The 23,809-nt window shown below is 42.9% G+C and overlaps 1 protein-coding gene across 1 annotated transcript; it reads left to right on the plus strand.

The window, feature by feature from the left end:
- The first annotated feature begins 1,955 nt into the window (after window positions 1-1,955).
- Window positions 1,956-22,254, plus strand: PRPF18 (pre-mRNA processing factor 18). The gene is made up of 10 exons (XM_072858202.1): window positions 1,956-2,062; window positions 3,305-3,382; window positions 6,311-6,415; window positions 8,134-8,247; window positions 9,984-10,130; window positions 11,847-11,915; window positions 13,007-13,147; window positions 13,633-13,704; window positions 16,142-16,297; window positions 19,494-22,254. Exons 1-10 carry the CDS (start codon window positions 1,997-1,999, stop codon window positions 19,572-19,574), a joined length of 1,029 nt encoding a protein of 342 aa, XP_072714303.1. The 5' UTR covers window positions 1,956-1,996; the 3' UTR covers window positions 19,575-22,254.
- The last annotated feature ends 1,555 nt before the right edge of the window (window positions 22,255-23,809 follow it).

Below are 23,809 nucleotides of genomic sequence, written 5' to 3' on the forward strand. Positions count from 1 at the left end.
CTTCATTTTGTACTGTCTCTAATTGAGATATAATGTCAAACTGGAGCAGGAAATGAAGCAAGGTCTAAGGTTATGTCTACACTACAGTAACTGAGGGGGGCAGCTGGCACTCAGACACGAGCATCCGGATTCATTTGCCATAAAGCCCACTACAGAGTATTCCTAGAGCCTCCTGATTTATGCCCTTACCCAAGAGTGGGCACATCCCCCCAGGCCCCTCTACTGAGACCTTCTTAGATCCTTTCACCATCAGATGTGAAATAATTTCCTTTTAGAAGAACTACAAAAAAGCATAGGAGGACTGTTCCTGCTTCCTCATTGCAAAGCGATTGCATTCAAGCCTGAGGTAAAGCAGGGCACGAGTTCTAAATCCATACCCCTCCAGCCTGGCTTTAAACAACACCCTTAAACTGATGGGCTATTTTCTGCAAGAAAGAGCCACGGTGCACGCTCAGATTAGTGAGTTGTGGTTACAGCCCTCCAAAATAGCTACCGGGGCAATGGAGCTTACAACGGGGAATGGCAAAGAAAAAATCTGGGAGGACCTAATGGTGAAAAAAGCCTGGCGGAGCTAGGGAGGCAGAGGCTGCCATTGCCATAGCATGACGCTGGAGGAGACGGAGGTGCTGCCACCAGCCTGGCTGCTTCTAAGCAAAACAGAGGAGCTAAAGTTACAGTGACTTTCACCCTTCACTGTTTGGTGGCCTTTGTTTCCAGCAAAGGTGTAGGCCTGATGAATTTAAGCTTAGTGAGAATTGGCTGTTCTTACCCATTTTTCAAAGCTTTTTCTGGACCTTTTGGACTTTACAAGCCACAGGATAGAAATTGCTGGACAAAAGCAGGCAAATAAACAAAACGAGATGAAATTCAGAGTTCAGCCTCTCTTCGTGTTAATCTGTGTCACAAATGCTGCGTGTCCGGTGACATCAAGCTAACGAAGGCAGTAGTTTTTACTTCCAGGATATACACCTTAAGTCCACACTTTGGAGCTCAGTCCCTACCAGCTACCTCAGTCCTCCTGGCCTGAACGAAGCAGAAACCAGGCATCACACTTAAATCCCAACACGCTGTCTCAGGTGCACAGACAGCACAGGGGACAGGGAGTGCAAACCCTTCCCATCTCTTGGGTGATTTTTAATACCAGCACCTGGGGAAGGAGCGGGGTACTTGCGAGCGCCCTGCAATTAAACCCTACACTGTTCCGCTGCTGTAGTTTCACCTGAGGGCATCCTGGAGTCGGTGAAACACTTCTGATTTCCCTTGGGGTGTTGTTAAGCCTCCCGGAGTGAACCGGCTGGTGGCAGGGGCACACCGGTGCCGGCAGCGGCCGAGAAGGCATCCTGCCCTCCTGCGCGGCAGCCGCACCCTTGTATGGCTGGGCCCACGGGCTCCTTGGGGCCGGTGACCAGCCTCATGGAGTCATTTAGGTTGGCAAAGACCCTTCGGATCATCAAGTCCAACCGTTAACCTCGCACTGCCAAGTCCACCACTAAACCATGTCCCCAAGCACCACATCCACACGGCTTTTAAGTACCTCCAGGGATGGTGACTCCACCACTTCCCTGGGCAGCCTGTTCCAAGTGCTGGACAACCCTTTCGGTGAAGAAATTTTCCCTAATATCCAGTCTAAACCTCCCCTGGCGCAACTTGAGGCCGTTTCCTCTCGTCCCACCACTTGTTACTCGGGAGAGGAGACCGACCCCCACCACGCCTCCCTGGGGCCAGCGCCCTGCCCCACGCCCTCCCCAGGCCCAGTGACCAGCCCCACGCCCTCCCCGGGGCAGCTGAGCCGTCACAGCTCCCCCTGTGCACGCTCACAGTGTCGCCCTGTCGCGTACTGTCGCACACTATCACCACACCCCCCCCCAGCGCTCCTCCCAGCCACCAGGGGGCGCTGTGCGTGTGCGTGGCCTTGCGGCCCGGCTCGCGGCGCGGCCGTCCGGAAGTGACGCTGTTGTTTTGCTCCGGCACTTCCGCGGCGGCGGCTGGGGTGGCCATGGACATCCTGAAGCGGGAGATCAGCCGGAAGCGGCAGCAGCTGGAGGAGAAGGAGCTCGTGGGGGTGAGGGCGGTCGGGACAGGGCCCAGGAGCCGTCCGGGGTAGGGGACCGGGGCCCAGGAACTCCCGCCGGGGTGGGAGCCCGGGGCAGGGCGGAGAGAACGACCTAAGGTGGAGGCTCGGGGCGGGGGTGAGGCGGGAGCGGCCCGGGATGGCGGCGGGGAAGGGGAGAGGAAGCGGCCTGGGGTCAGGGCATCCGGAGCTGCCCAGGGTGGGGTTTGGGAGTGTCAGGAACGGCCCGGGATGAGCTCTGGAAGGGTCACGAGCGGCCCGGGAGGGGGTTCGGGGCTTGGGGAGGAGGAGCAGGGGCGGCCCGGGATGGGATCAGGGGAAGGAGTCAGGAGGTGTGTAGGGCTGGGGGTGCCGGAGAACTGGGGGCGCAGAAGCAGCCTGTCTGCAGGGCCACGCTGTGTGCCTTTGCCTTTTGGAGCCGGTGTAGTTATTTATTTCGGGCACTGAGAGATGAGAAGAATCTGTGCTACCTTCGGTGAGCAGATTGTGTGGATCCCTTTCCTCACCAGTGCTGCAGAACGTTCATAGCAATAGTAGGGTCGCAGAGGTGTGTGCGTGTGCCGAGTGTGTTAGCTTAACGACGCCCACAGTAAAGCACAGTGCTTTTGTGGATGTCTTGAGTTTTGGTTTTGGCATTAGTGGTTGAAGTAGGGAGCTGTGATCGGAGGCTGTTGTAGGTCAGGCAGGCAAAGTATGAAGAAAGAAGTAATGTTTCATATTAATCAAGGGAAAGGCTTCAGGGTGACCACAGCTGCCAGCTGTTTTGTGTCCGGAAGGTCTTATCAAACGCGTTTCTACATAGGTGACCCTAACAAGCTCACAAAATACTCTGTACAAAGGTGATTTCTCCCACTTCCTTGATTTAGTGTAAAATTACATGCTTTGTATGGTTTATTTAAACAACTTTCCTCTACTCTGACCTGGGCCTTGTTGTTCACTTCTGAAGGGAAGCTTTATGCTAGTGAGTACCATGGCCTTACATGACAAAGTATGTGGTTTTTTAAAGCGCTAGTGAACACATTGTACTTTCAAGCCTGCTTATACGTATGTTCTGTGAAGTCACTCTGTATTGCTGATTTTCAGAGGTGCTTCCAACTTGTCCCCTTTGCATGACAATGTAGCCATCTCTATGAAAGGATGTAGCTGAATTCACCAAATCAAGTAAGGAAGTCTGAGCCATTTTTGCCCAAGTATGCAAAACTGTAAGCTGTTAACAGTTTTCCTCTCTTTTAGGGAAATAAGAAATATTTCAAACGCAGTGAGTTAGCTAAAAAAGAAGAGGAGGCCTACTTTCAGAGATGTGGCTACAAGGTATGGTAATTGTTATTCCAGGAATTCATATGTTCACTTTGAAGTCTACATTTTATTATCAACAGTATAAATGTTGTTAATGATAATTGTTGTTCTTTGTTCAATCTGTTAATGTTATACATTAGCCTGTAAATGAGAAGCCACCTGGAGAGGTATGAGTTTCCAAAACCATTTTCAATGCAGGAAAAGATATGCATGATATACAGCTACTTAAGTTTGTGTTATGGTTTGGCTTTTGTTTATTTTAATTATTTTTTTGTGGAAAGCATGAAGTGGCTTGGGATCAAAGCTTGTCTTCCTTTCGTTTTAAATTGTGCTGTTAGGCATGAACACTGGATCTGATATAGCCACCTTCCCCCCCCTTATCAGAAAAAAAATGGATACATTCGGATAATTTTATCCATCCAGATAATTTTCACGGTCTTGTCAAAATGTCCAAAAGAAATCAGTATAGCGTGGGTGCATATTAAAGAGATCTGCCAACTTTCATACTGTACATATTTGTATTTGGGTTTCGGCCATCAACCGTCCAGCACTGAAAGAGTGCAAGAACAGCAGTTGTTTTCTTGCTGGCAAAATATTAGAAAACAATTGGTAACCTAGGGCGCATTTTGAAACAAATGAGTGATCTGGAAGGCTTTATCTGCCTTGTAATGGTGCCAGGGAAATAGTTTACTGAAATGGAAAGAATGTCGTTTTCTTTTACAAGTGTGTGCGTCTGCCTGCCTGCCTGATTATACGTGTATGGGAGGGGGTATGCATTCCCTTGTGTAAGACAGAGGCTCGCAATCTTGTTTGCTGTTACTGGGCACAAACAGGAGCTTTGTTTTCAATTGAACTTTACCCAGTTAGTGACTTATTCTGAAACCTTGATCTGTTTGTAGAATATTTGAACATCAATGCCAAAATGATTCTCTGAACATGCAGTATATAGTCATGAGAAAGTGTTCTGTGAATCCAGTCGCTCTTCCAAGTGGAAATGACTGCGTGATGCTTTTTGAGCATTAGCTGGAGTTCTTCAGAACCTTACATAGTGATTAAAATGCCGTTATCTGTGCTGCTGCAGCACCAGTTTTGGTTTGAAATGTAACCCTGAAAATGGTTTTAAAATAAGTTGCTTCTTTAAATTTAGTACCTTTTTAGAGCCTCCCAGATTTCTGCATTTGATCTTTGCTACATTAAGAAGATGTAGAATATAGACTGATTTCTTTTTAAATTCAGGTGTGTTTTTGCTTTGCTTAGACTTAATAAGTTGTAATATTTGACTTGCTTGAAAAAGAAAGCACTGAAACCGAAATAACTGTGGTAAAGATATTGCTTGTAACTCGGAGTCCAGCTGACAGAATGGATCAAATCTTTTCCCCCAATGCTGCTGTCTCTTTATGATTTCAAGAATGTTTGTAAGTTAAAATTTGTATGTATCCTTCTGCCCTGGGAGTGCATTTCTTAGATTTATATTTTTTTTACACAGTTCTTCCATATTTTCTGTCCCCTGTCAATGCCCCCTTTCCTGCAATGATGGAAGTGTTATTTTTCCCCTCCATTTATGTGTTAAGCATTGATTTGATTGTCCTTCCCTTGCTCGTTCCAAACACCTGTGGTTATAGGATTGATTTCTGTGTTTGCTAGTATAGCATTGAATATAGATTTGTGGCTGAACCCTGTAGCTGGGGCTACAGGGGTGGATCCTTACATCCACATGGAGTCGTACTAACACCGGAGTGCGAGACTGGCACGTTGGCCTGAAAGAATAGAAAAGCTTCTTTAAAAAAATCTGTCTAGTACATTCATCAAACTGATGAACCCAAATACAGACTGGAAATGACAGTGTACTGCCCATGCACGGAGAATGCTACAGGGTGCTGTAGGATTAAGTGGCGCATTTCCCTTTTAGCAAGAACAGAAAGGAAATAAATTCTAATACGGAATCTAGGAAAAAACAAGATGTGAGTAAGTACTGGAAATATTTCCTTATTATAGGAATATTGTCAACAGCAATCTGCTCATGCTGTCAGAAGTGTCAAATTTGAGCTTATAAAGGGAACTGTAGTTACATGACTGCTGTCTTAAAGTTAGTTTGATCAAAGAGTTGTTTTGCATTGTTAAAATATTGAGTAATGAAGAAGGAAAGCTCTGCTTGATTCAGGGCCCTTATTTTAGATTAAGAGGAGTTGTTAATGAGATCCTGTCCCTATGAGGAGTTGTAGGTTTTTGTAGGTTTTTTCAACCTGCAAGAAACTATGGCAAGCTTGTGAGAAAGATGTGTTACCTTAAACAAGCACCCCTCAAAACCAGCAAAAGCCATGGATCACTGCTAATTTTACTCAGCTCACTGAACCTCTGGGTAATAAACATTTTAAGCTGACACTGCCACTGAAAGAAGCAACCCCACTCTCTCCCTGCCTTTGGGTTTTCATTTCTGCCCTTGTGTCCATGCATGTGCCACTGCCTGGTGAACTGGATCAGGAGGTTAAGTGGGCTGGGAAGAGTACCTTTCTTTTTGTTTGCCAGATTATTTTCTGTTTGAATCATTTCCTCCATCTGGTTCATCACATAGCGATGCATATGCTTTTGCATGGGTAAGGAGGATAGAGCAGGGGCAGGAATCAACAGGCAGAGGGTGGATTTGCTTTTTTTAGCACCGGTGTTGACATCTGCCTCCTAAAGTGATTGCCAAACTTTAGCAATTGTCCTTTCCATTTGGTATAGAGACTGCTTCCTGCAATCTGCAGGTGTGTTCGTTAAATACTGATACTTTTAAAAGCTTCTATTGTTCTGTGAAATTCAATTATAGACAATAAAAACTGTGAAACTAAAGGTTTATATTGTCATATTAAAATCTGTGTTCCAGAGTTCTGTATCTTCAAATTGCTATCAATACATGGATTTATTTCCATCTGCACATTAGTAACTGTCTGTTCAATGTAGGTACAGCAGCAAGAAGAGGAGGAGAAACCACTGACTTCATCAAATCCAGTGCTGGAACTCGAACTGGCAGAAGAAAAGTTACCAATGACCCTTTCCAGACAGGAGGTAAAATCAATCATCATAAACAGACTACTTGAGTTTACAGCAAATGCATCTGAAATTTCTTGTTAGGGCTCTTTTGTCTAGTGAACTGTACTTTTTATGGCAGTTTGTATTAAAATAACAAGCCTCCCTTTTTACAGTCAACAATTAATGATCATCTTTGCTCATCAAGGAGCTGCTGTCCAATTGAATGCATAGGGAGGTACAGATGGGTAGAGCCTCTTTGTCATATGGATTTGCACAGATGCGCTATAACATTTTACAGCTCTTTCAGATGACTTCTAGAATAGTACCCTGAATATCAATATTATCCTTGGATAATACTGAAGATGGCATGCTGACTTTTTCCAAGATTTTTTTCCCCTAGCTTCTTTTCTTTATAGCTTTATAGCTCAATGATCTGAACCCAAATTTAGAAACTAAATTTTGGAAGTGCACCTTGATTTCTAGAAGAAAAAGTCCTGAAGCCAGAGCAGCTGGTGTGTTCTTTGTCCTTTCCAAGAATAAAAATACTTAAGTCGATGTGAGTTCACAAACAGATCTATACCCCAAAGCAGAAGAGAAGCAGGAAGTTCAGATGTACAGAATAAATTCTAATCTTGGAAATACTGAAATTCACAGCTGAGATCATCAAGGATGTCATATGTCCCCTTAATTTTGCAAGATACTGTTTTTTACAGGAGTACGTCACAGGACTTGTAATGTGGGCTGTTGGTTTCATGTTTGGTTTGAGGTTTGGTCTGTATGTCCCTTGTAACGCGCACTGTCTCACTGCTATTGATCTACTTGGGTGCAAGTTTTGGTCAAGGTTTAGGTGTTGCTGTGCCAGTACTCTATCCATCCCTGGTTTTGTGATACATTTGCAAGTCAAATGCTTGCCGACATACGGCAAGACACTTGAACTGAATAAATGAATTACTGTCCCAATTAATTTAGTTTCTTGTTGTCCAACCAGTCCTATTGGTATAACGAAGTGGTGGCATGAAATGAAGTGTAAGCCCTTCTCTTGATCGCCAGAGTATTGTGTGGTGATTCATATATCAATAAGCCTATTGCTTGATACACTAAATGAATAATGGTAAGTATAAAGAGATTGAGCAAGCAATGCATGAGATAAGGAATCGTGAGAATAAAGTTCAGGTTTTGGCTCTGCCCATGACTTTGCGAATCAGTTGAGGAAGGCTTTTTCAACTCTGTTATATCTACTTTTAAAGTAACTATCTCATTAGATTATGGGACTTAATATTTGCCAAATGCTTAAGCATGAGAATTTTCAGCAAATCGTCTTGCAGACGTGCTGGACAACGTGCAGCCTAGTTAGAGAGTATTTTTATTGCCCTAGACAAGTAGGTGAGTGAGGTTATCATGAAGTTCCTTTGTGATTATGAAAACTGTTTTTAAGCTCTGCCAGAGAGATTATTTTTGTGTATTTGTTTAAACAAGTCAGAGCAGGAAAAAGTTAGGCTATACCAAACAGCTTGGGATTTTATGCAAAATTTAGATTGGTAATATTTGGAATGACCTTTCACTGAAATACCGTGGGAATTTTATATTTAGATTGTAAAGTGTCTGGAACATTTTTCTACTGCTTAAAATATTGCCATTTCCTCTCCAGTCCAGCTCAGCTTATTATTCTAAGCAAAGTAAATAAATCTGTAGTTCTGGATTTTGTTTTGCTTCCTTTACAAGTTTGCGTAAGGGAATTCTGTGATTGTTTTCAGGTTATCAGGAGGTTACGAGAGAGAGGTGAGCCAATCAGACTGTTTGGAGAAACAGATTATGATGCATTTCAGCGTTTGAGGAAGATAGAAATTCTTGCACCTGAAGTGAACAAGGTAAGACTGGATAGTTATTAGTTACTTGTAGTGGGATAACCAATGAGGAACCCTATTAAAAAATCAGTTTCGGTAACTGTTAATTTTTAGGAAGGAGGGGTATTACAGAGCAAAGAGAAAGATCTGCTCCGTCTCATCTATTGCCTGAGAAAGTATGTTAAATGTCATAGTTTTGTGCAGAATTACAATTCCTTATGTTAGACAGCTCAACGCTAGAAACCTTCTAGGCCTTTTCAGTTGAAAAAGGGGCCTCCGGGTGGCAGTAATTCCCCAGCCTGTGCTGTTACTTGCTTTTTAACCAGCAGAAAAGACAGTCATTTACTGTTAAACTATCCTGTGTTTGCAATCATATGCATCTCTGAGAAGGTATGGGTAAGAGAGAGGAGGATTGCATCCTATCTTTCTGGTACAGAAATGATTTTTCAAATCATTTGATTCCAGAGCTCTAACTTGTTAGGGAAATTTGATTTTTCCTCCTTGCCTTTAAAGTAGCCATTGATTCAAAAAAATTACTAAAAGATATATCATAGTTTACTGATTTATTCCTTTTGTCTTAAGAATTGATCAATTAAGTGAGGAGATGCAATTCAGGTTTGGATTTTCTTCCCTAATTTGTGGCAAACTGAATTGTTTGAAATGTCTTTGCAGGGGCTGCCCAGAAAAGGAAAGCCTTTTCCCGTTCAAGTCTTTGTAAAAAAGATAAACAGATCTAAACATTAAAAAAAAAAATAAACAATTCTGCTAATGAAAGCTTCCCCTCCAGTGACATCAACAACAGTAGTAGGAGTATTAGGAAATAGTGAGTTCATAAGCAGGGTTGTGTTGGATTTTTGTGTTACATGTTTCAGTCACTCCTGTTACTATGTGTTGCTTAAAATATAGATAGTCACTATAACCAGTTTGTGGTTCAGACATTTTTAAACTACTGTATGATTAATAGAAACGCTCCAGACAGTCAAGTATGATGATGGAAGAGGGGAAATAACTGTGCATATCTATTCCCAGTGGAGTGGCTGAATTTATCTTAGGGTAAGAAATGTCATATCATACTCCTTTATAGAGCTGTATATTTTATGTGTCAAGGTAAGAATGCAAGTCCTCTAACTGGACTAAGCCAGTTTCTTGTTCTATTTAAGAGCAGCTCTTAACTTTATATATATGATTTCAAACTGATTCTAATTTTTTTTTTAATTACCTGTTCTAGAGTAGGGGATTTTAAACACTTAATCTATATAAAACATTCTGCTATGTTTAAATCATTGGTAATAAAGGGAAACTACATAGGTGCTTTATGTGATAGTACTGAAGGGGTTACCTCATTTACAGCTTTTTTCAGGGCAGCTGTGAAGACTTGTAGAGCTGATGATGGTTATGGTCTGTTTTCTGTTTTATTGGGGGGTGGTTCAGTGCATTGCTTGGAGAAAATGTCTTGAAGAAAGTCCTAGAAGTTGATTCAGTCCTCCATGCTTTTCTGGTGAAAATATGGTAAAAAGTCTTCTTCATAGGTATGAACGTTGCAGAAGTTCACGCACCTGTTTTTTGTTAAGTGCTGAAGCAATCCAGAAACTGTTATTTGAATTCAGTTTAAATTCAGACAGCAGAGCTAAATCCTTATGCAAGTTTTTACAGAATTTGGCTTTTCTTAAACACAAGTTGGATGCTCACAGTGACAATACTGAACTGCTTTTATTTACTTGAGGGGTTTTTGTAAATTAGTAATTTCTTATCTTTTCCAGGGCCTGAGAAATGACCTGAAGGCTGCTTTGGATAAGATTGACCAGCAGTATCTGAATGAAATTGTAGGCGGCCAAGAAGCAGGAGACGATGACTCACAGAATGACTTGAAAGTCCATGAGGAGAATACTACTATTGAAGAACTAGAAGTATGTGATGGGTAGATTTTAATTAAGGTATTTTAGATGTAGTATACTGTTGTGAGAAAGCTTCAGAATTGTTTAGGCAAAGTTACCTTGTTTTCAACATGTAGCTTAAGCATTCTGAAGTATCCTTAAATATGCTCTGTTAGGAAATTTCGGTTTCTAAGCCTTGAGTTGCACCATAGGTGCCTACAGTAGACATGTGAAAACTCAAGTGGTCTTTGTAAACAAACACCTCATCAAAAAGAGGGCAGGAGTTGCCTGCAAGGAAAGTGATACAGTTAGGATTCCCTCTGCAGGGGGTTTGGAAGTAAAGAATTTAATAAAAATGTTACCTGGTCATAAATTCTAAAGCCTTTCTAATAAGTATTTGAGAGGGTAATAAGCTTAGTACTGATGAATTTTCCCTATACAAGAAAGATGGACTCTGAAAAATAGACACACAGGAAGAACATTTGATATAAAAACATCCAGGACAAAAGAACAAGTGGACATCAGAAGTAGGCAGATCACATAAACTATAAGAAGTGCAGAGACGATGTGTCCCAGAAACTTCAGTGCAAATGACTACTATGTTCTGAAAGAATACCATGGTATTTGTGTAAGTGAGCAGAGAATGAGTGCCATGAAATGCGTTCAGCACCTGGTATTTTAGGGTAATGTTTTGAAAAGCACATTAACTTGAGCTGAAGACTTTTACGCTTAATCTTCAAAACTCTTTGCAGGAGTTAATCTTCATAACATCCCTCCAAAAGTGTGTTTAAGAAATAACCTGATTTATAACTGAAAGCTTAAATGAATACATTATTATTAGGAGATAGTCTTTGGCTTTTTTGTTAGGGTACTAGGGGTTCTGGTTTAAAATAAGTGTAGTACTGGAATGGATACCAGTTGTAATGGCATTTTATCAATCTGTTAGTTCTCAAAATATTCCCTTTTTGGTGTAGTAGGGCAGGCTTGGTTTGAGCCATGAAACTAATCTTTTTCTGAAAAGTCTGAAAACACTGCAGTCTTAATTTTATGTTACTTTTAACTGCATCCCCTTGAGCATAAAGGTTTACACTGAATTGGGCTCCAAATCTAGGAGATTTTTTAAATAAAACTCACTTTGGAAATGTGAGGACAATAGAAATTGATTATAAATCCAACTATACCTACTGGAAAATGTTCTAAAAATTGCTGTTAGTATTAATAGTTCCGAGGTCTTGGCGGGAAGCTAGAGTATTGGAGCATACCACTGGGGTTTTTTTGGTGTGGGTTTTTTTTTTGGTTTTAGATTTGTTCCCTCAATTTCACAGTTACAATTAAATGAAATGGTAAAAAGCTGCAGGACATCAGAGAATTGAAATAGCTTAACAAAATAATTAGGTTAATTGATGGCTTTGGGGATCTCAAAAAATGTAGTGCACCCACAGTTCCCCTTAATACAGTGCTGTCAGACAGCTGCTAATTATGCCAATAATTTAGTAGTTAATGAATGAAAAATTACTGTTGCATTGACTTTTCAGAAATAATCATACTGGCTTTTTGACTTAAATGTTTTTAATAGTTTAATGCATCTCAGTAGCATATATAGCTGTTTCATTCCATTTCCTGACTAGTGTTTTGGATTACTGGTGGAGTTTATTACAGTTCACGATGCAGTGAATCATGCTGTGCTGTAGTGGTGGTGGCAAACTTCTAGATGATGTGGAAATAATTGCCTTTTTTCTCCTCTTCTAGGCTTTGGGAGAATCCTTAGGACGTGGTGATGATCACTATGATATGGACATCATAACAAAGTTCTTGAAGGTAACAAACTGATAGATTAATTATTCTGTAGCTGTGTCATTTTTAATTATGATGCGGATACATTTCATGAATAGAAGGGATGGTTTCAGCTGCTTGGAGAGAGAAAATTCACATATTATGCCTAAGATGTGGATTTTTTTAAATGCTTGGTACTCCATGGCCTTGGTTAGTCACAACAGTGACTTCTGCTAGACCTGGGAAAGAGCTGTTGGGTTCTTCAAACCAGTGTTCTTCAAAATCTGGTCCTACTTTGCCAGACAAAATAAATACGGTTTTGATTTCCATATGATAATTGAGGCTGTTGTATGTAGTTGCTTCTATGTATTACTATGGCATTAAAAATTTCCGAGGACTCCCTGCCTCCCTTCCCCAGGAACAGTGCAAGCTGAAATGAAATGTCACCTGGTACTGTTATGTGAAATAAGAGAATTTTAAAGGAAGTCCACTGGCTTTGCTAAGGAAACAGGTTCAAGTGGATAGTAGAAAATTGTTTCCTTGTTTCCTGGCAAGAAGCCTGTATTGCCTCTCATTTGAGTCAGCCAGTGCCTGTGTAACTATTGTGATGATCAGAAGTCACAGCAAGAGTCGAAGCTTTTATTTGTGTATATAGGATACATCGGCATTTTAATATAGTTTGGGCTGGACGATCAGACGAAAGCTCAAAAATTGTTTTCCAGGTGAAGAGAAGGTACATCTGACATTTGCCTTCTGGTGTGTTGAATTTCCACTGTGATCTTCACTGTTCCTTAGGCTCCTTTGCAAAAATTGCCCTGAAACATCAGTGTCTCCTACTTAGATTTCTGCTCTTTTTATGTACCCCTCCTCCCTCCCAGCACTGATGCCTACGCTGTTGGGTTTTTTTTGTACATGCCTTTTTATATATGCTCTGCCCTCACCCACATGTTTTTATGATAGGAGGGTTGTTCCTATCCTCCTTGCCTATCCTTCTGAAGGAGGCTTCTTGCCTTTTAAATTCAGATTTCTCCAAAAAACGCATTTTGCCATGGTGGCTTAAACCACTGTTCCCATATTTTTTGCCGAGGAAGTCACTAGATGGCACTATGACATAAATTTACTTGTTCTTTGTACAGTTTCTTCTTGGAGTTTGGGCTAAGGAGCTGAATGCCAGAGAAGACTACGTGAAACGGGGAGTACAGGGGAAGCTGAACAGTGCCACTCAAAAGCAGACAGAATCATACCTGAGGCCACTCTTCAGAAAACTTCGGAAAAGGGTGAATCACTTTTAAATGTCACTATCCTGTAAGACTTAATTTAACTTCTGCTTTCAAAGTACGCAGTGGTTGGTGCCCTTTCCTAAGGTAATGTTGTCTTCACTGGAGAAGAGAGGATAAGTGAATTGGTCAGGGTTTCTGGGTCTAGAGCCTGTGACTCACAGTTCTGACTTTTTTAATCTTGATCAGTGAATTCTTCTGCCTACCCACTGCATTTCCAGATGTTGTCTTATGTATCACCTGTTCATCGAGTTGCAAATGTGATAGAGAATTGGGATTGTATTTTGCACTTTGCCACTAGCTACTAGGTGTAACCACTTAACCTCTCTTGCTTCAGATCCTTCATCTAAATAACAAAGATGTTTTCCTTTGTTAAAGTCCTCAAGCTAGGGTAGGTGCTAAACTTTGTATAAATGCTGCGTAGGATGATTTTCCTGAGCTGCTGTTCTGAAGTAAAGATGTTGTTTTTTTTTTCCCCCCTGTAGACACTTCCTGCAGACATCAAAGAATCAATAACAGATATTATTAAATTCATGTTGCAAAGAGAATATGTGAAGGTATGTTTGTTTGCACTCTTCCGGCATGTTCAGGCTGTCTGGTTCTAATAGGTTGAGTTTATTACTTCAACATTTCCCATTTTTTTTCATTTTGAAGATAGATAGCTGGAAATACACACAACATATATTCAAACAAAATGAAAAATGGCTATTAAAGGTTAGGCTCCAGGTAGTGTTTGATCCACAGCCTGTCAGAAGATCTTTTGAGGCTGGTGAAACTGCAGAGCTTTGCAAGCACAAATAGAATTTTGCTCACAGATGGTTATATTAAGTTGCAGAGAAATACTGTATGGGAAACCTGATACTGTAAGGTTAAATAAAGGTATTGAATTAATAGTAATAGGGTGTTGATTAAGTAATTAGGAATTAATTGAGGTGAACTGAGTTGTTGAATATGAGACACTGTCCCTTTCTTTGGCTATGCTCACATTAGCTGGCCTGGTAGGGTTGAGGTAAGTTAATGAAAAGTTTTTTGGACAAAGTGTGCTTACTGGAGGAGGCAGAAGTACTTTCGCACACAAGATCAAAGGCAGCGTTAGGTTTTATTTGTGCCTTCAGAAGTGGAACTGAAATACCGATAGCATTTGCTTAAGCAGCTTGTGTATGCAGGGGAAATTGAGCCATGTTTTGCCTTTACATTTCTAGTATTTCTTATTGTTCTTGTGAGGACTTGGGATAATTTGTCAAGTAAGCAAGCAAACCTGCTTTTATTTTTGAAAAAACTTCGGATGGCCTAAGGCAAGTTTAATCCAAATCACTTGAAAGTAGAACTGAAAATGGGGGATGTATGGTAATAGGGTTTTGTTTTGGGGCTTTTTTTTCCTTTTGGTTGTCATCATTATGTTGAAATTCCCTTTCCAATGCCTTCTGCAACAAAGTAGTGAGTGTGTGGGAATGTGGTCTGTCTTGTGGATTAATGTGCTGTGCTCCTGTCTCCTGGAGGTGCTTGGCTTTATGTAAACTTCACAGACTGATTTTGGAGGAGTTGAGTACACATTTGGAAGTTTTTTAGGTTTTTTTTTTCTTTTTTAATTAGGCTAATGTGACTTGTGCTTTTAAAGGTACTCATATCCTTTTCCATTTTGCTTTCTAAGAGACTTGTCTCTTTTTGCCTGCTGTTGTCTTCTATGCTTTTTTGCTTTGTGCAGCCTAGTGAATAGTCAGCCACAAATTCTTACTGTTTGTGAGATGAAACGCTTGAAAGATTTAAATTTTGAAATCAACGTGTGACAGTAGGCAAATGCAAGTCGTCCACTCAACCTTAATTAACCCTGTTGTGACAGTCCTGGAAAGATCTTGAATTGCATGCTCACACACTATGTTTCATCACAAAACCATATTCCAGTCAGTAAGTAGGTATTTGACTAAGACTGTTCAGATCCTGCCTCATGTAGGTGAAGACAGTCACGTCCCTTCTTCAGGTTTACTCTCAGCTCTGTCTGCAACCCCCTGCCTTGTTCATTATTCAAACCTCCCAGTTTGCTCACTGCCAAATGGGAATAAGCTGCACCCACTGGTCATGATGGTTACTTCTTGTTGATTAGTCTCTAAATGGGAGGTGATAAATGAACTCTTTATCAGTCAGTCTTGTAGCTGCTCACTAACAGTGCAGGAATGTCCTGCTCCGGGTCCTTCTTGAAGCTCTGTTTCTGTAATTGCATATATGTGTCTGTCCCACTCACTTCCTGGTTCTCAGTTGTCATGGTTTTTTTAAGCTCTGTACTTCTATTCCTTTCTCCCTTTCTTTCTATTCATTTTTCCTTGAAGTTTTATCACTGTTCTTCCCCAGGCATGTTGTCTGCTATGGCTTTATGTTAAGAAACGGGAACTGCTATCTTCATTGGGAAATTTCAGATTCATTTACTGCTGCTACTTCTCTGTTCATAAACAGTTACAAATGTGCTTATTTAACCCAGTTTTGTAGAGAGCTGGTTCTCAGCCTCATTGGAAGCTAGCTCCTCTCCCCGAGAGCTGTCAGGCCCCAGTGCACTCCTGTGTACCGGGTGACCTCAGTTCTGCGCACGCGACGTGGGCCTGCAGTGGGATGCGCTTACAGACAGGCTCCCAGGTCTAGTCTGCAACCAAAACGGCAAGGGTTGTAAAGGTGATTACAGCCGAAAAGCTTATGGGAACCTGAGAAGGCCGAGTTGAAAATAGTCCCAGTAAACGTTAGTTTTAATCAATATTAGACTGCCTTATCCAGTGCTTTCTTTCATCTCTCTATAGGTAAAGTCCATAGTCCTTGCTTCCCTCAGAGTGCAGCATAAACATGAATTGTGTTAGGAAGGCGTGTTGTAAAATTGGTTAATATTGTGCAATGCAACCTGATTCAGAGAGACTGGAATATGTGGTGGTGTTGTATCTGGCAATGCAAAAATGCTCTGCTTTCTGATGCCCTTTCTGTTTTGCTAAGTGTGTGTGCACTGTATTCCTTCAGGCAAATGATGCCTATCTTCAGATGGCTATTGGAAATGCCCCCTGGCCTATCGGTGTCACTATGGTTGGCATCCACGCTCGAACGGGTCGTGAAAAGATTTTCTCCAAGCACGTAGCCCACGTTCTCAACGATGAAACTCAAAGGAAGTATATTCAGGTAACGTTAGGTTTGGAAATCCAACAGATTTGCTTTTGAAGTTAGGGAATCTTTGAGAAATATTGGTTTCATAGTTACAGGTTATGTGGTAAAAAGGTCCTAGAAGTGGACAGTTGCTTTAGTTAGGGTCAAGCATAACATCCATTTAATAGGTAGCTCATCCTAGACCTGCAGGCTCTTCAGTGCTGGGCTAGGAACGGAGTCTAATGGATTTTTCTACATCTTAACTATTGTGATCCTGTATGAACACCAAAGTAGCGGTGAAGACATGCTTTATTCTCCTGAGTTCCTTCACTGCTTAACTCATGGTTTTAACATCACGTGTGGAATTCAATTCTGTGGAATACAGTCCTTCTGACTATTTCTGCAACTAGATAAATGCATTCATTTTTCAAACATGTTTCTTTAACAATGTGGGATCAAAATTCCAGGTTCAGTTCCTTCTATGCATATTCATACTCATGTCATGAGCTGCTGTTGTTTGTGGAATTAATAGCAGTGGTGGTTTTCTTCTCTGATGTTTCAGCGTAATGGGTGGATGGGTCTGAGGAAACAAGTCTTCTCTCCTTGTATTGTTAAATCTATTTGCCTCTTGCCAGTTGCAGTTTCATTGAGATAAAGACCTTCTGGCTTAACTCTGAAGCCTCCACAGCAGCATCGTGGAGCTCAGAGCTTCTGGCAGGATCTTGCTGCTGTGGCAGAAGGACTCCTCTTGCTTTTCAACTTCTGCAGATGTCTGCAAGCAGATTGATTGTAAAATGCAACTTCTCCTTCTACCTAGAGTCTCTTTGTATTGGAGCTACAAGTATAACCTTTGGTTTCTCTTCAACTATAGTTTTTAATATCATAACCTGTGCAAATATCATCATGAAGTCAGAGGAAGCTCCAGACACTTACAGAGCCAACAAATTAAATTTGACCAATTCTTTTGTAAGGTGAAAATTGGCACGTGGATTACGCATCTTCAGAGACAGGCTCCAGTTAGTGTAATACTTGCTTGGAAGTATTTAATGGATGAAATAGCTTATGTTAGACCAAACAGTTTTGTGGTTAGTCTGTGTTAAAAAAGGAATTTGGACTCTGAAGGAAGATTGTTGTGGGCCTCAACATGGCCATAATGCTGCTTCTCCTTCAGTGAATAATTGGCCTTCTATGTCCATTTACCACTCTGCTAGCAGAAAGATCTCTGCTCTGTAGTGTTGCTTGATCTCTCTTACCATGCCCTTTGGAAGATACAATGTATATGAATTCCTCAGTTTGTCCCTTATCTGCTTTTGGGACCTGGACCTGGACAAGCTCGAGAACTGGGCCTGTGAGAACCTCATGAAGTTCAAGAAGGCCAAGTGCAGGGTCCTGCACCTGGGTCGGGGCAACCCCCAGTATCAATACAGGCTGGGGGATGAAGGGATTGAGAGCAGCCCTGCAGAGAAGGACTTGGGAGTACTGGTGGATGAAAAGCTGGACATGAGCCGACAATGTGCGCTCGCAGCCCAGAAGGCCAACTGCATCCTGGGCTGCATCACAAGAAGCGTGGCCAGCAGGTCAGGGAGGTGATTCTGCCCCTCTACTCTGCTCTGGTGAGACCCCACCTGCAGTGCTGCGTCCAGCTCTGGAGCCCTCAGCACAGGAAAGACATGGACCTGTTGGAGTGGGTCCAGAGGAGGCCACAAAAATGATCAGAGGGATGGAACACCTCTGCTATGAGGAAAGGCTGAGAGAGTTGGGGTTGTTCAGCCTGGAGAAGAGAAGGCTCCAGGGAGACCTTACTGCAGCCTTTCAAAACTTAAAGGGGGCTTATGAGAAAGATGGGAACAAACATTTTAGCAGGGCCTGTTGTCATAGGACAAGGGGTAATGGTTTAAACTGAAAGAGGGTAGATTCAGGCTAGATATAAGGAAGTTTTTTAAGCTGAGGGTGGTGAGACACTGGCACAGGTTGCCCAGAGAGGTGGTAGATGCCCCATCCCTGGAAACATTCAAGGTCAGGTTGGCCGGGGCTCTGAGCAACCTGATCTAGTTGAAGATGTCCCTGCTCTTGCAGGGGGCTGGACTAGGTGGCCTTTAAAGGTCCCTTCCAACCCAAACCATTCTATGATTCTACATCTGTTTGTCAAGGAAATCTTTGTGTTCGTCTTCCCACTGTGAATTTCATATCTGTGCTTCTGAATTACACAACTTACTGAAGCACCAAGACAGAGTTTGCTTTAAACATTTATGTTCTCCGTGTTAGTTTCAAATACCAGGTCTTGTTTAGCTAGTCTGGTTCAAACTGGAGCATGGAATATTATCTGTGCTCCCAGCAGTTACATGAAGCTAACGTGTTTCTGATTTACAACGAACCTGGGATCATAACATCCCAAACAAGGAGTCATTATGGTGCTAGGACATGTTTTCCAGACTTGCCTGCTCTGAAAAGGCCAAAGCATCCTCTGTTGAATCATTTTTTCCTTCAGTTAGGAGCCATCTTCTATTGTGTCTAATGACAGGCACATGATTAAGTCATCTTGGAGTACAACGTCACTGCTAAATTACGTTGCTGCCACAGCACTTTTCTTTCTTCTTTGTTAGACTTTTACGTGTGACTTGAAAGAATATAATCACAGGGTGTCTGTCACATTGTTTTTTGGCAATCGATGCCTTGAAAGAACTGAAAAGTCAACATTCTGCCTTTCTTCTTGATACTTCTTCAGTTTGCCTCCACGGTGTAGGTCAGGTGTGGTGCCACCATGGGGAGGAATGACGCCTCTCCTCCAGAGAAATTGTTTGGCTCTCTTCATAGCTGTGCAGCTTGTTTTGGTGTCAGAAATTGCCTTTCGCTCTATAGGATTACTTTTAATATTCAGGTTTCTTTTAAATATCTTTTATTGTGATAGTATTGTTTTCTCCCTTGGCGGGGAAGAGGGATTAAAGCATTACTGTGATCCTTCACTATGAATCTGTCATGAGGGACTGAATCTGTAGTCTCTTCGGTTATGCCACAGACTCCTCTAATATTGGAGAAAACTTGGCACTTTGCAGGCAGAAAGGTTCATAAAACTTAAAAACTGGAAAAACAACCAAATTAAAAAAACCAACCTCAAAATAGCAGCCGTTTGTTTTGAATTCTTCTTGTTGAGCTTAAAAATACTGTAGACTGCTAAGTTTGTTTGACAGCTGCAGTTTCATTACAGAATTGTCCTTGTTTTGTTAATTCCTAGGGGCTGAAGAGGCTCATGACCATTTGCCAGAAGCACTTCCCAACAGACCCATCGAAATGTGTGGAGTACAATGCTTTATGAGGCTCTGCAGTGTCCAAGGCGTGACTCATATTTTGATCTCCAAGACCCAGAGAGGACTGAAGAGACAGTTTGTGCTTTAACACCAACAGGAACCTAGGGTGGGCTTTGCAAAAAAGCATAAAGCAGCAGATTTCTCTACAGCTTCCTTTTTACGAGCCCCATTTATTTAGATTTCTTTTTAAATCTATGCTTCATGCTGAACACATCCAATATACAGAAGGGGGGCGGTGAGGGTTGAAGGGGGTATGACCAGGACAATGACCAGGGGACAAGGAACGTGACTCTTGCTTTTATTTCAGTTTGTTATTCAGGAAACCATACAGACTGAACTGTTTCCCATATCTTAGAGCTTTAGGTGAGACTCAGCCCTGCAAGGAGCATATTGTGGAGGTTTTTTGGCTTCTTTCCCATTGGAGACTGATGTGGGGAGATGATTAGAGTGAAGGAGTCAAATCCGAATCTTGGTTATTTCTGTAAATATGAAGATTTTAATGGCTAATCTTTCATGTGGTATTTATCAGGAGAAAAAAAAAAGTTTCTATATTTCTCAGCTGAAAAATACAGCCAGTCTCGGTGCAAAGAGTTTTTGATCTTGATTTGGGGTGGTTTTTTTTTTTTGGTAACGACATTTTTAATATGAAACTTCTGGGCTTGGGGGAAGTAATCTTATGGCTCTTGAGGATTTCAAATCCCATTTTTATATATCTGGAGAAAATTTCAGTCCACTGGGCATTGCAGAGAAAATAATTAGGACCTCCCATGACCACGTACAGTATTTCTAACAGCCACAAATCTTTACCCTTGTGCATCTTGACTGGGAATGGTGAAGAAACTCACAGAAGTGATGATGTCTAATTCTGCACAAACAGTGAAATACTGAAACTTTGTTAGTGCTGCTGTTTGAAATTCTTAGGCTGAAATCATGCGCTTTTTTAATGACAAGAATAGCAGTACCTCTGCAGCAGTATTAACATGTCCTTCTCTTAAGGACGTCTTTCTAGGACCTGCAGTGAAGCTCCAAACAAATTGTCCATCATTGCAGTGGCTGCTAATAACTGCCACCACCCACATTTGAGAGAACCCAGACCTTGCATCTGTCTGGCCCCACGGATCCAGTAGAGCCAATACAGAGCCCCCTCCTCTGCCTCTGGAGAAACCTTGTCAGTGCCTGGGGTTGGATTCAGGCAGGTATTCGAATCTGGTATCCTGTTACCGCTCCTGTGAGGCAGCAGGTCTTCTGATACATCTGGCACTCGTGGGCTGAGGACTTTTAAGCGTTTTGCTGCTGCAGCGGTAGGCCTGGTACGATGTGAGCAGAACCACTTCCTGAAGAAACATGTCAATATTCGGTGTATTGGTTTCTCCAAGTCCTCACCTCAGCTGAAAGCGTGGAGCAGGAAGCAGTGCCCTCTTCCGAAGGAGTTACCCGTCTCCTGTGGGTATTCAGAGTGTCCTGTGTCAGTGTGAGACGTGATGCTGGGGGATTCATGCTGGCTGTGAGTTTGGAGGAGTATCTTGAGGAACCTCAGGTTCTTCTGAAGCCTCTTCATATTCTGAAGTGCTTCTTTGGACACAGGAGCTTTTCAGTGTGGAGCATCTGACCCCCAGAGAAAACATCAAGAGCTTAAACAGTTTAGAAGTAATAAAAATGAGGCTGACGAGACCAAACTGGTGCTTGGGGAGAGACCTTTAGGGAATAGACGTGGATTTGTGGGGAGAAGCTGGGCAGATGTCACGAGCATGGAAGAGTTTCATTAACAGTGGTGTCTGGTGATTTTTTTGCAGCGCTCTATACAGCTATTCTTCGGAGGCATTATTACAACAGGAAACATTTATAACACTGCAACTTTATCCTCCCCACCCAGATGATTTCCTAAATCTTTGTCCTGACCTCAGTTTTGAACTCTTGAAATAATTGAGGGACAATACCGTCCCTCATTTAGAAGAGCTGTAATTTCCCTGGAAAGTGCAGCAAGTGTGTAGCCAGGGGATGGTTTAAGGAGCATTGTAACGTCTGCTTTAGAGGGAACTGGATTCCTTAGGGCATCTGTAATATTATTAGATAGATTTTCCCTTCCTGCTTTAGAGCCAATTATTGAGGAGGGTTTTAATGGTACCCTGAGCACCAGATTGAATGGGGATGCGCCTCCTGTAGGGACGTGAATTTGGGGTTGGAATGTTTTAGTTTGATCAGGTTTTAAAGAATGTAGTTTAAGCAATGTGCCTCCTTGCTGACAGTCCCTGAAATACAGCTGCCTTGCTTGAATGAATCCCGTGACGGAAGAACTTTATCCCCTTGCAATTCGTGGAATGGCGCTGCACAGGGAACCGAGGAACTGAGAAGTACTTTCTCACGGCATATCTATGTAAGAGTTTCCAGCTGGCCGGCACGTGAGAGCCAGCTTCGGTCCTTGGGGGATCGCAAGGCGGGGGACACTGTTAGGCAGCTGCTTTTCATCATCAGTTGGAGGCTCTTTGCAGCTGGATGGCCCCAAATTACAGCTACCAGACCGTGATCAAATAGTTAATAATGCCTTTTAGCCAAAACAATCCAAACCCCACCCAAGTCTAGTTTGGGGATGAGTGGGTGTGATGCAGCTGTCACACTGCTTGACAGTTTTTGTAGGGAGGGTATGTTGCAGTTTAGTGATTTAGATTTTTCCCTCTGGGCTTCTCCAGATGTTTATTTCTGATAATTCTTGCATTAGGCGGAAATAACTCCACCGAATCCAAAGACTTGTAGCCGTAGGATGAAGTCATGCATTCACCATAGCCATGTCTGGAGTGGTTTTGGGACTTCAGTGCCCTGGTTGTTCGGTGCAGCCACCCACCCCTTCCCTAGCCCGGGGGTGGAAGGGGCTGTGCGAGGTGGCGCGATCCCAGGTACTCTTGAAGTACACGATACCTGCCTTATATTGGTATTATCATGCCCAATGGTAGTTAAATGCCTTCAATTCCTTGTTTGCTCTTTGCATTGCTGGAAAGGCTCTTAGGGTAGGTGTATGTGGGGTCATTTTATTTTGATGGAGAAAGTGGGTTCTTCTCCGGCTAGCTGCCATATAATCTCCATTATCCATCCAGTCTTGCCCAAATAATGAACTTGCCTGACATTTAAACGGCTTCACTTCTCAGGGGCAGGAGAGCGTCCCAGCTCCCAGACCTGGGGGATGAGTACACGACGTGGTGCCCTGCAAGAGAGCTGGCGCAAGGCTGTCGGTGGTATTGAATCTGGAGCAGGCTGTTGGGAAAGCTGCTCCTGATGTGTTGTAGCGCTTGAAGAGGTGCCTGCGGCAGTGCTGGAGCCACTGGCAGTAAATCTGAGCCAAAGTCCCAGAGCTAGGGGGATGTCTGAAAAATGTCATCATGGCCGTTTTGTCCCCTCCCAAACCCCTTTGGGGATTTACTACAGAAGGTCGTCCCCCACGCGGCGATGCTGGGTGATGGTTGCAGTGGCCTCCTGGCTCCGGGTTGGTGCCACCGGTGGCTGCCCGTGGTGTGGGGGTGGATGAGGGGGATGATACAAGAGATGCTCGGGTGGAAAGGAGCTCCCTGGACAGTGGGAATAAATGGAAAGAACAGGAAGCAACTGCGCTGGGGGCTGAGAAGTGCGGATGGGTCCCACGTGGAGAGCGAATGGCTGTTTGAGACTGCCTGCCGTTTCGGAAGGGGTGCTGGGTGGCTGCAGGGGTCACCGCTGCCTGCAGAAGGGGAAACAGTGATATTGAGCAGCATCCCTAACCCCATGCCTGGGCCGGGCTGCAGGCAAAGCCCCCTCCTGAGCTAGAGCAGTATCTGTTGGGGGGGGTTCTTGATGCTGCTGCCTCTGCAACAAAGATTCAACCAGGAGGACGGTGTTTCTTTAGGAATTTAATGCAAGAGCAGGCAGTTCCTAGGAGCGCGAGGGGTGAGCATGCTGGCGCTCAGGCCTGTCCTATGGACTTTGGCATTGCTGCAAACAGCCTTGTAGATTATTAGCATCCAATTTGTATAAGTGAGTGAGTGTTAATTTTAGTTATTTCAAGCTATGTGCATTAGGAGTAAGTATTATTTTTGTGACTTCTTTTCCTGTTGTGGTGGGAGGTCAGTCACAGTTTCTTACTGCCCCAGACACCTCCTGAGCCCCCGAGACCAGTGCTCGAGAGAACACGTGATGGAGTGAGCAGGGATCTGCTGAGAGTGTGCCGAATCCCACGGGATCTCTGAAGGATGGGCTTCTCCCGGGGGAATGCCCAGTG

The sequence above is a fragment of the Ciconia boyciana genome, chromosome 1, assembly GCF_034638445.1.
Source record: "Ciconia boyciana chromosome 1, ASM3463844v1, whole genome shotgun sequence".
Taxonomy (NCBI): domain Eukaryota; kingdom Metazoa; phylum Chordata; class Aves; order Ciconiiformes; family Ciconiidae; genus Ciconia; species Ciconia boyciana.

What these genes read in the sequence shown, in the direction of transcription:
- PRPF18 (XM_072858202.1), top strand. Translation starts at nt 1,997, where the DNA reads ATGGACATCCTGAAGCGGGAGATCAGCCGGAAGCGGCAGCAGCTGGAG. An exon ending in CTACTATTGAAGAACTAGAA is followed by an intron (nt 10,131 to 11,846) that starts GTATGTGATGGG and finishes CTCCTCTTCTAG; the next exon opens with GCTTTGGGAGAATCCTTAGG. An exon ending in TCATAACAAAGTTCTTGAAG is followed by an intron (nt 11,916 to 13,006) that starts GTAACAAACTGA and finishes TTCTTTGTACAG; the next exon opens with TTTCTTCTTGGAGTTTGGGC.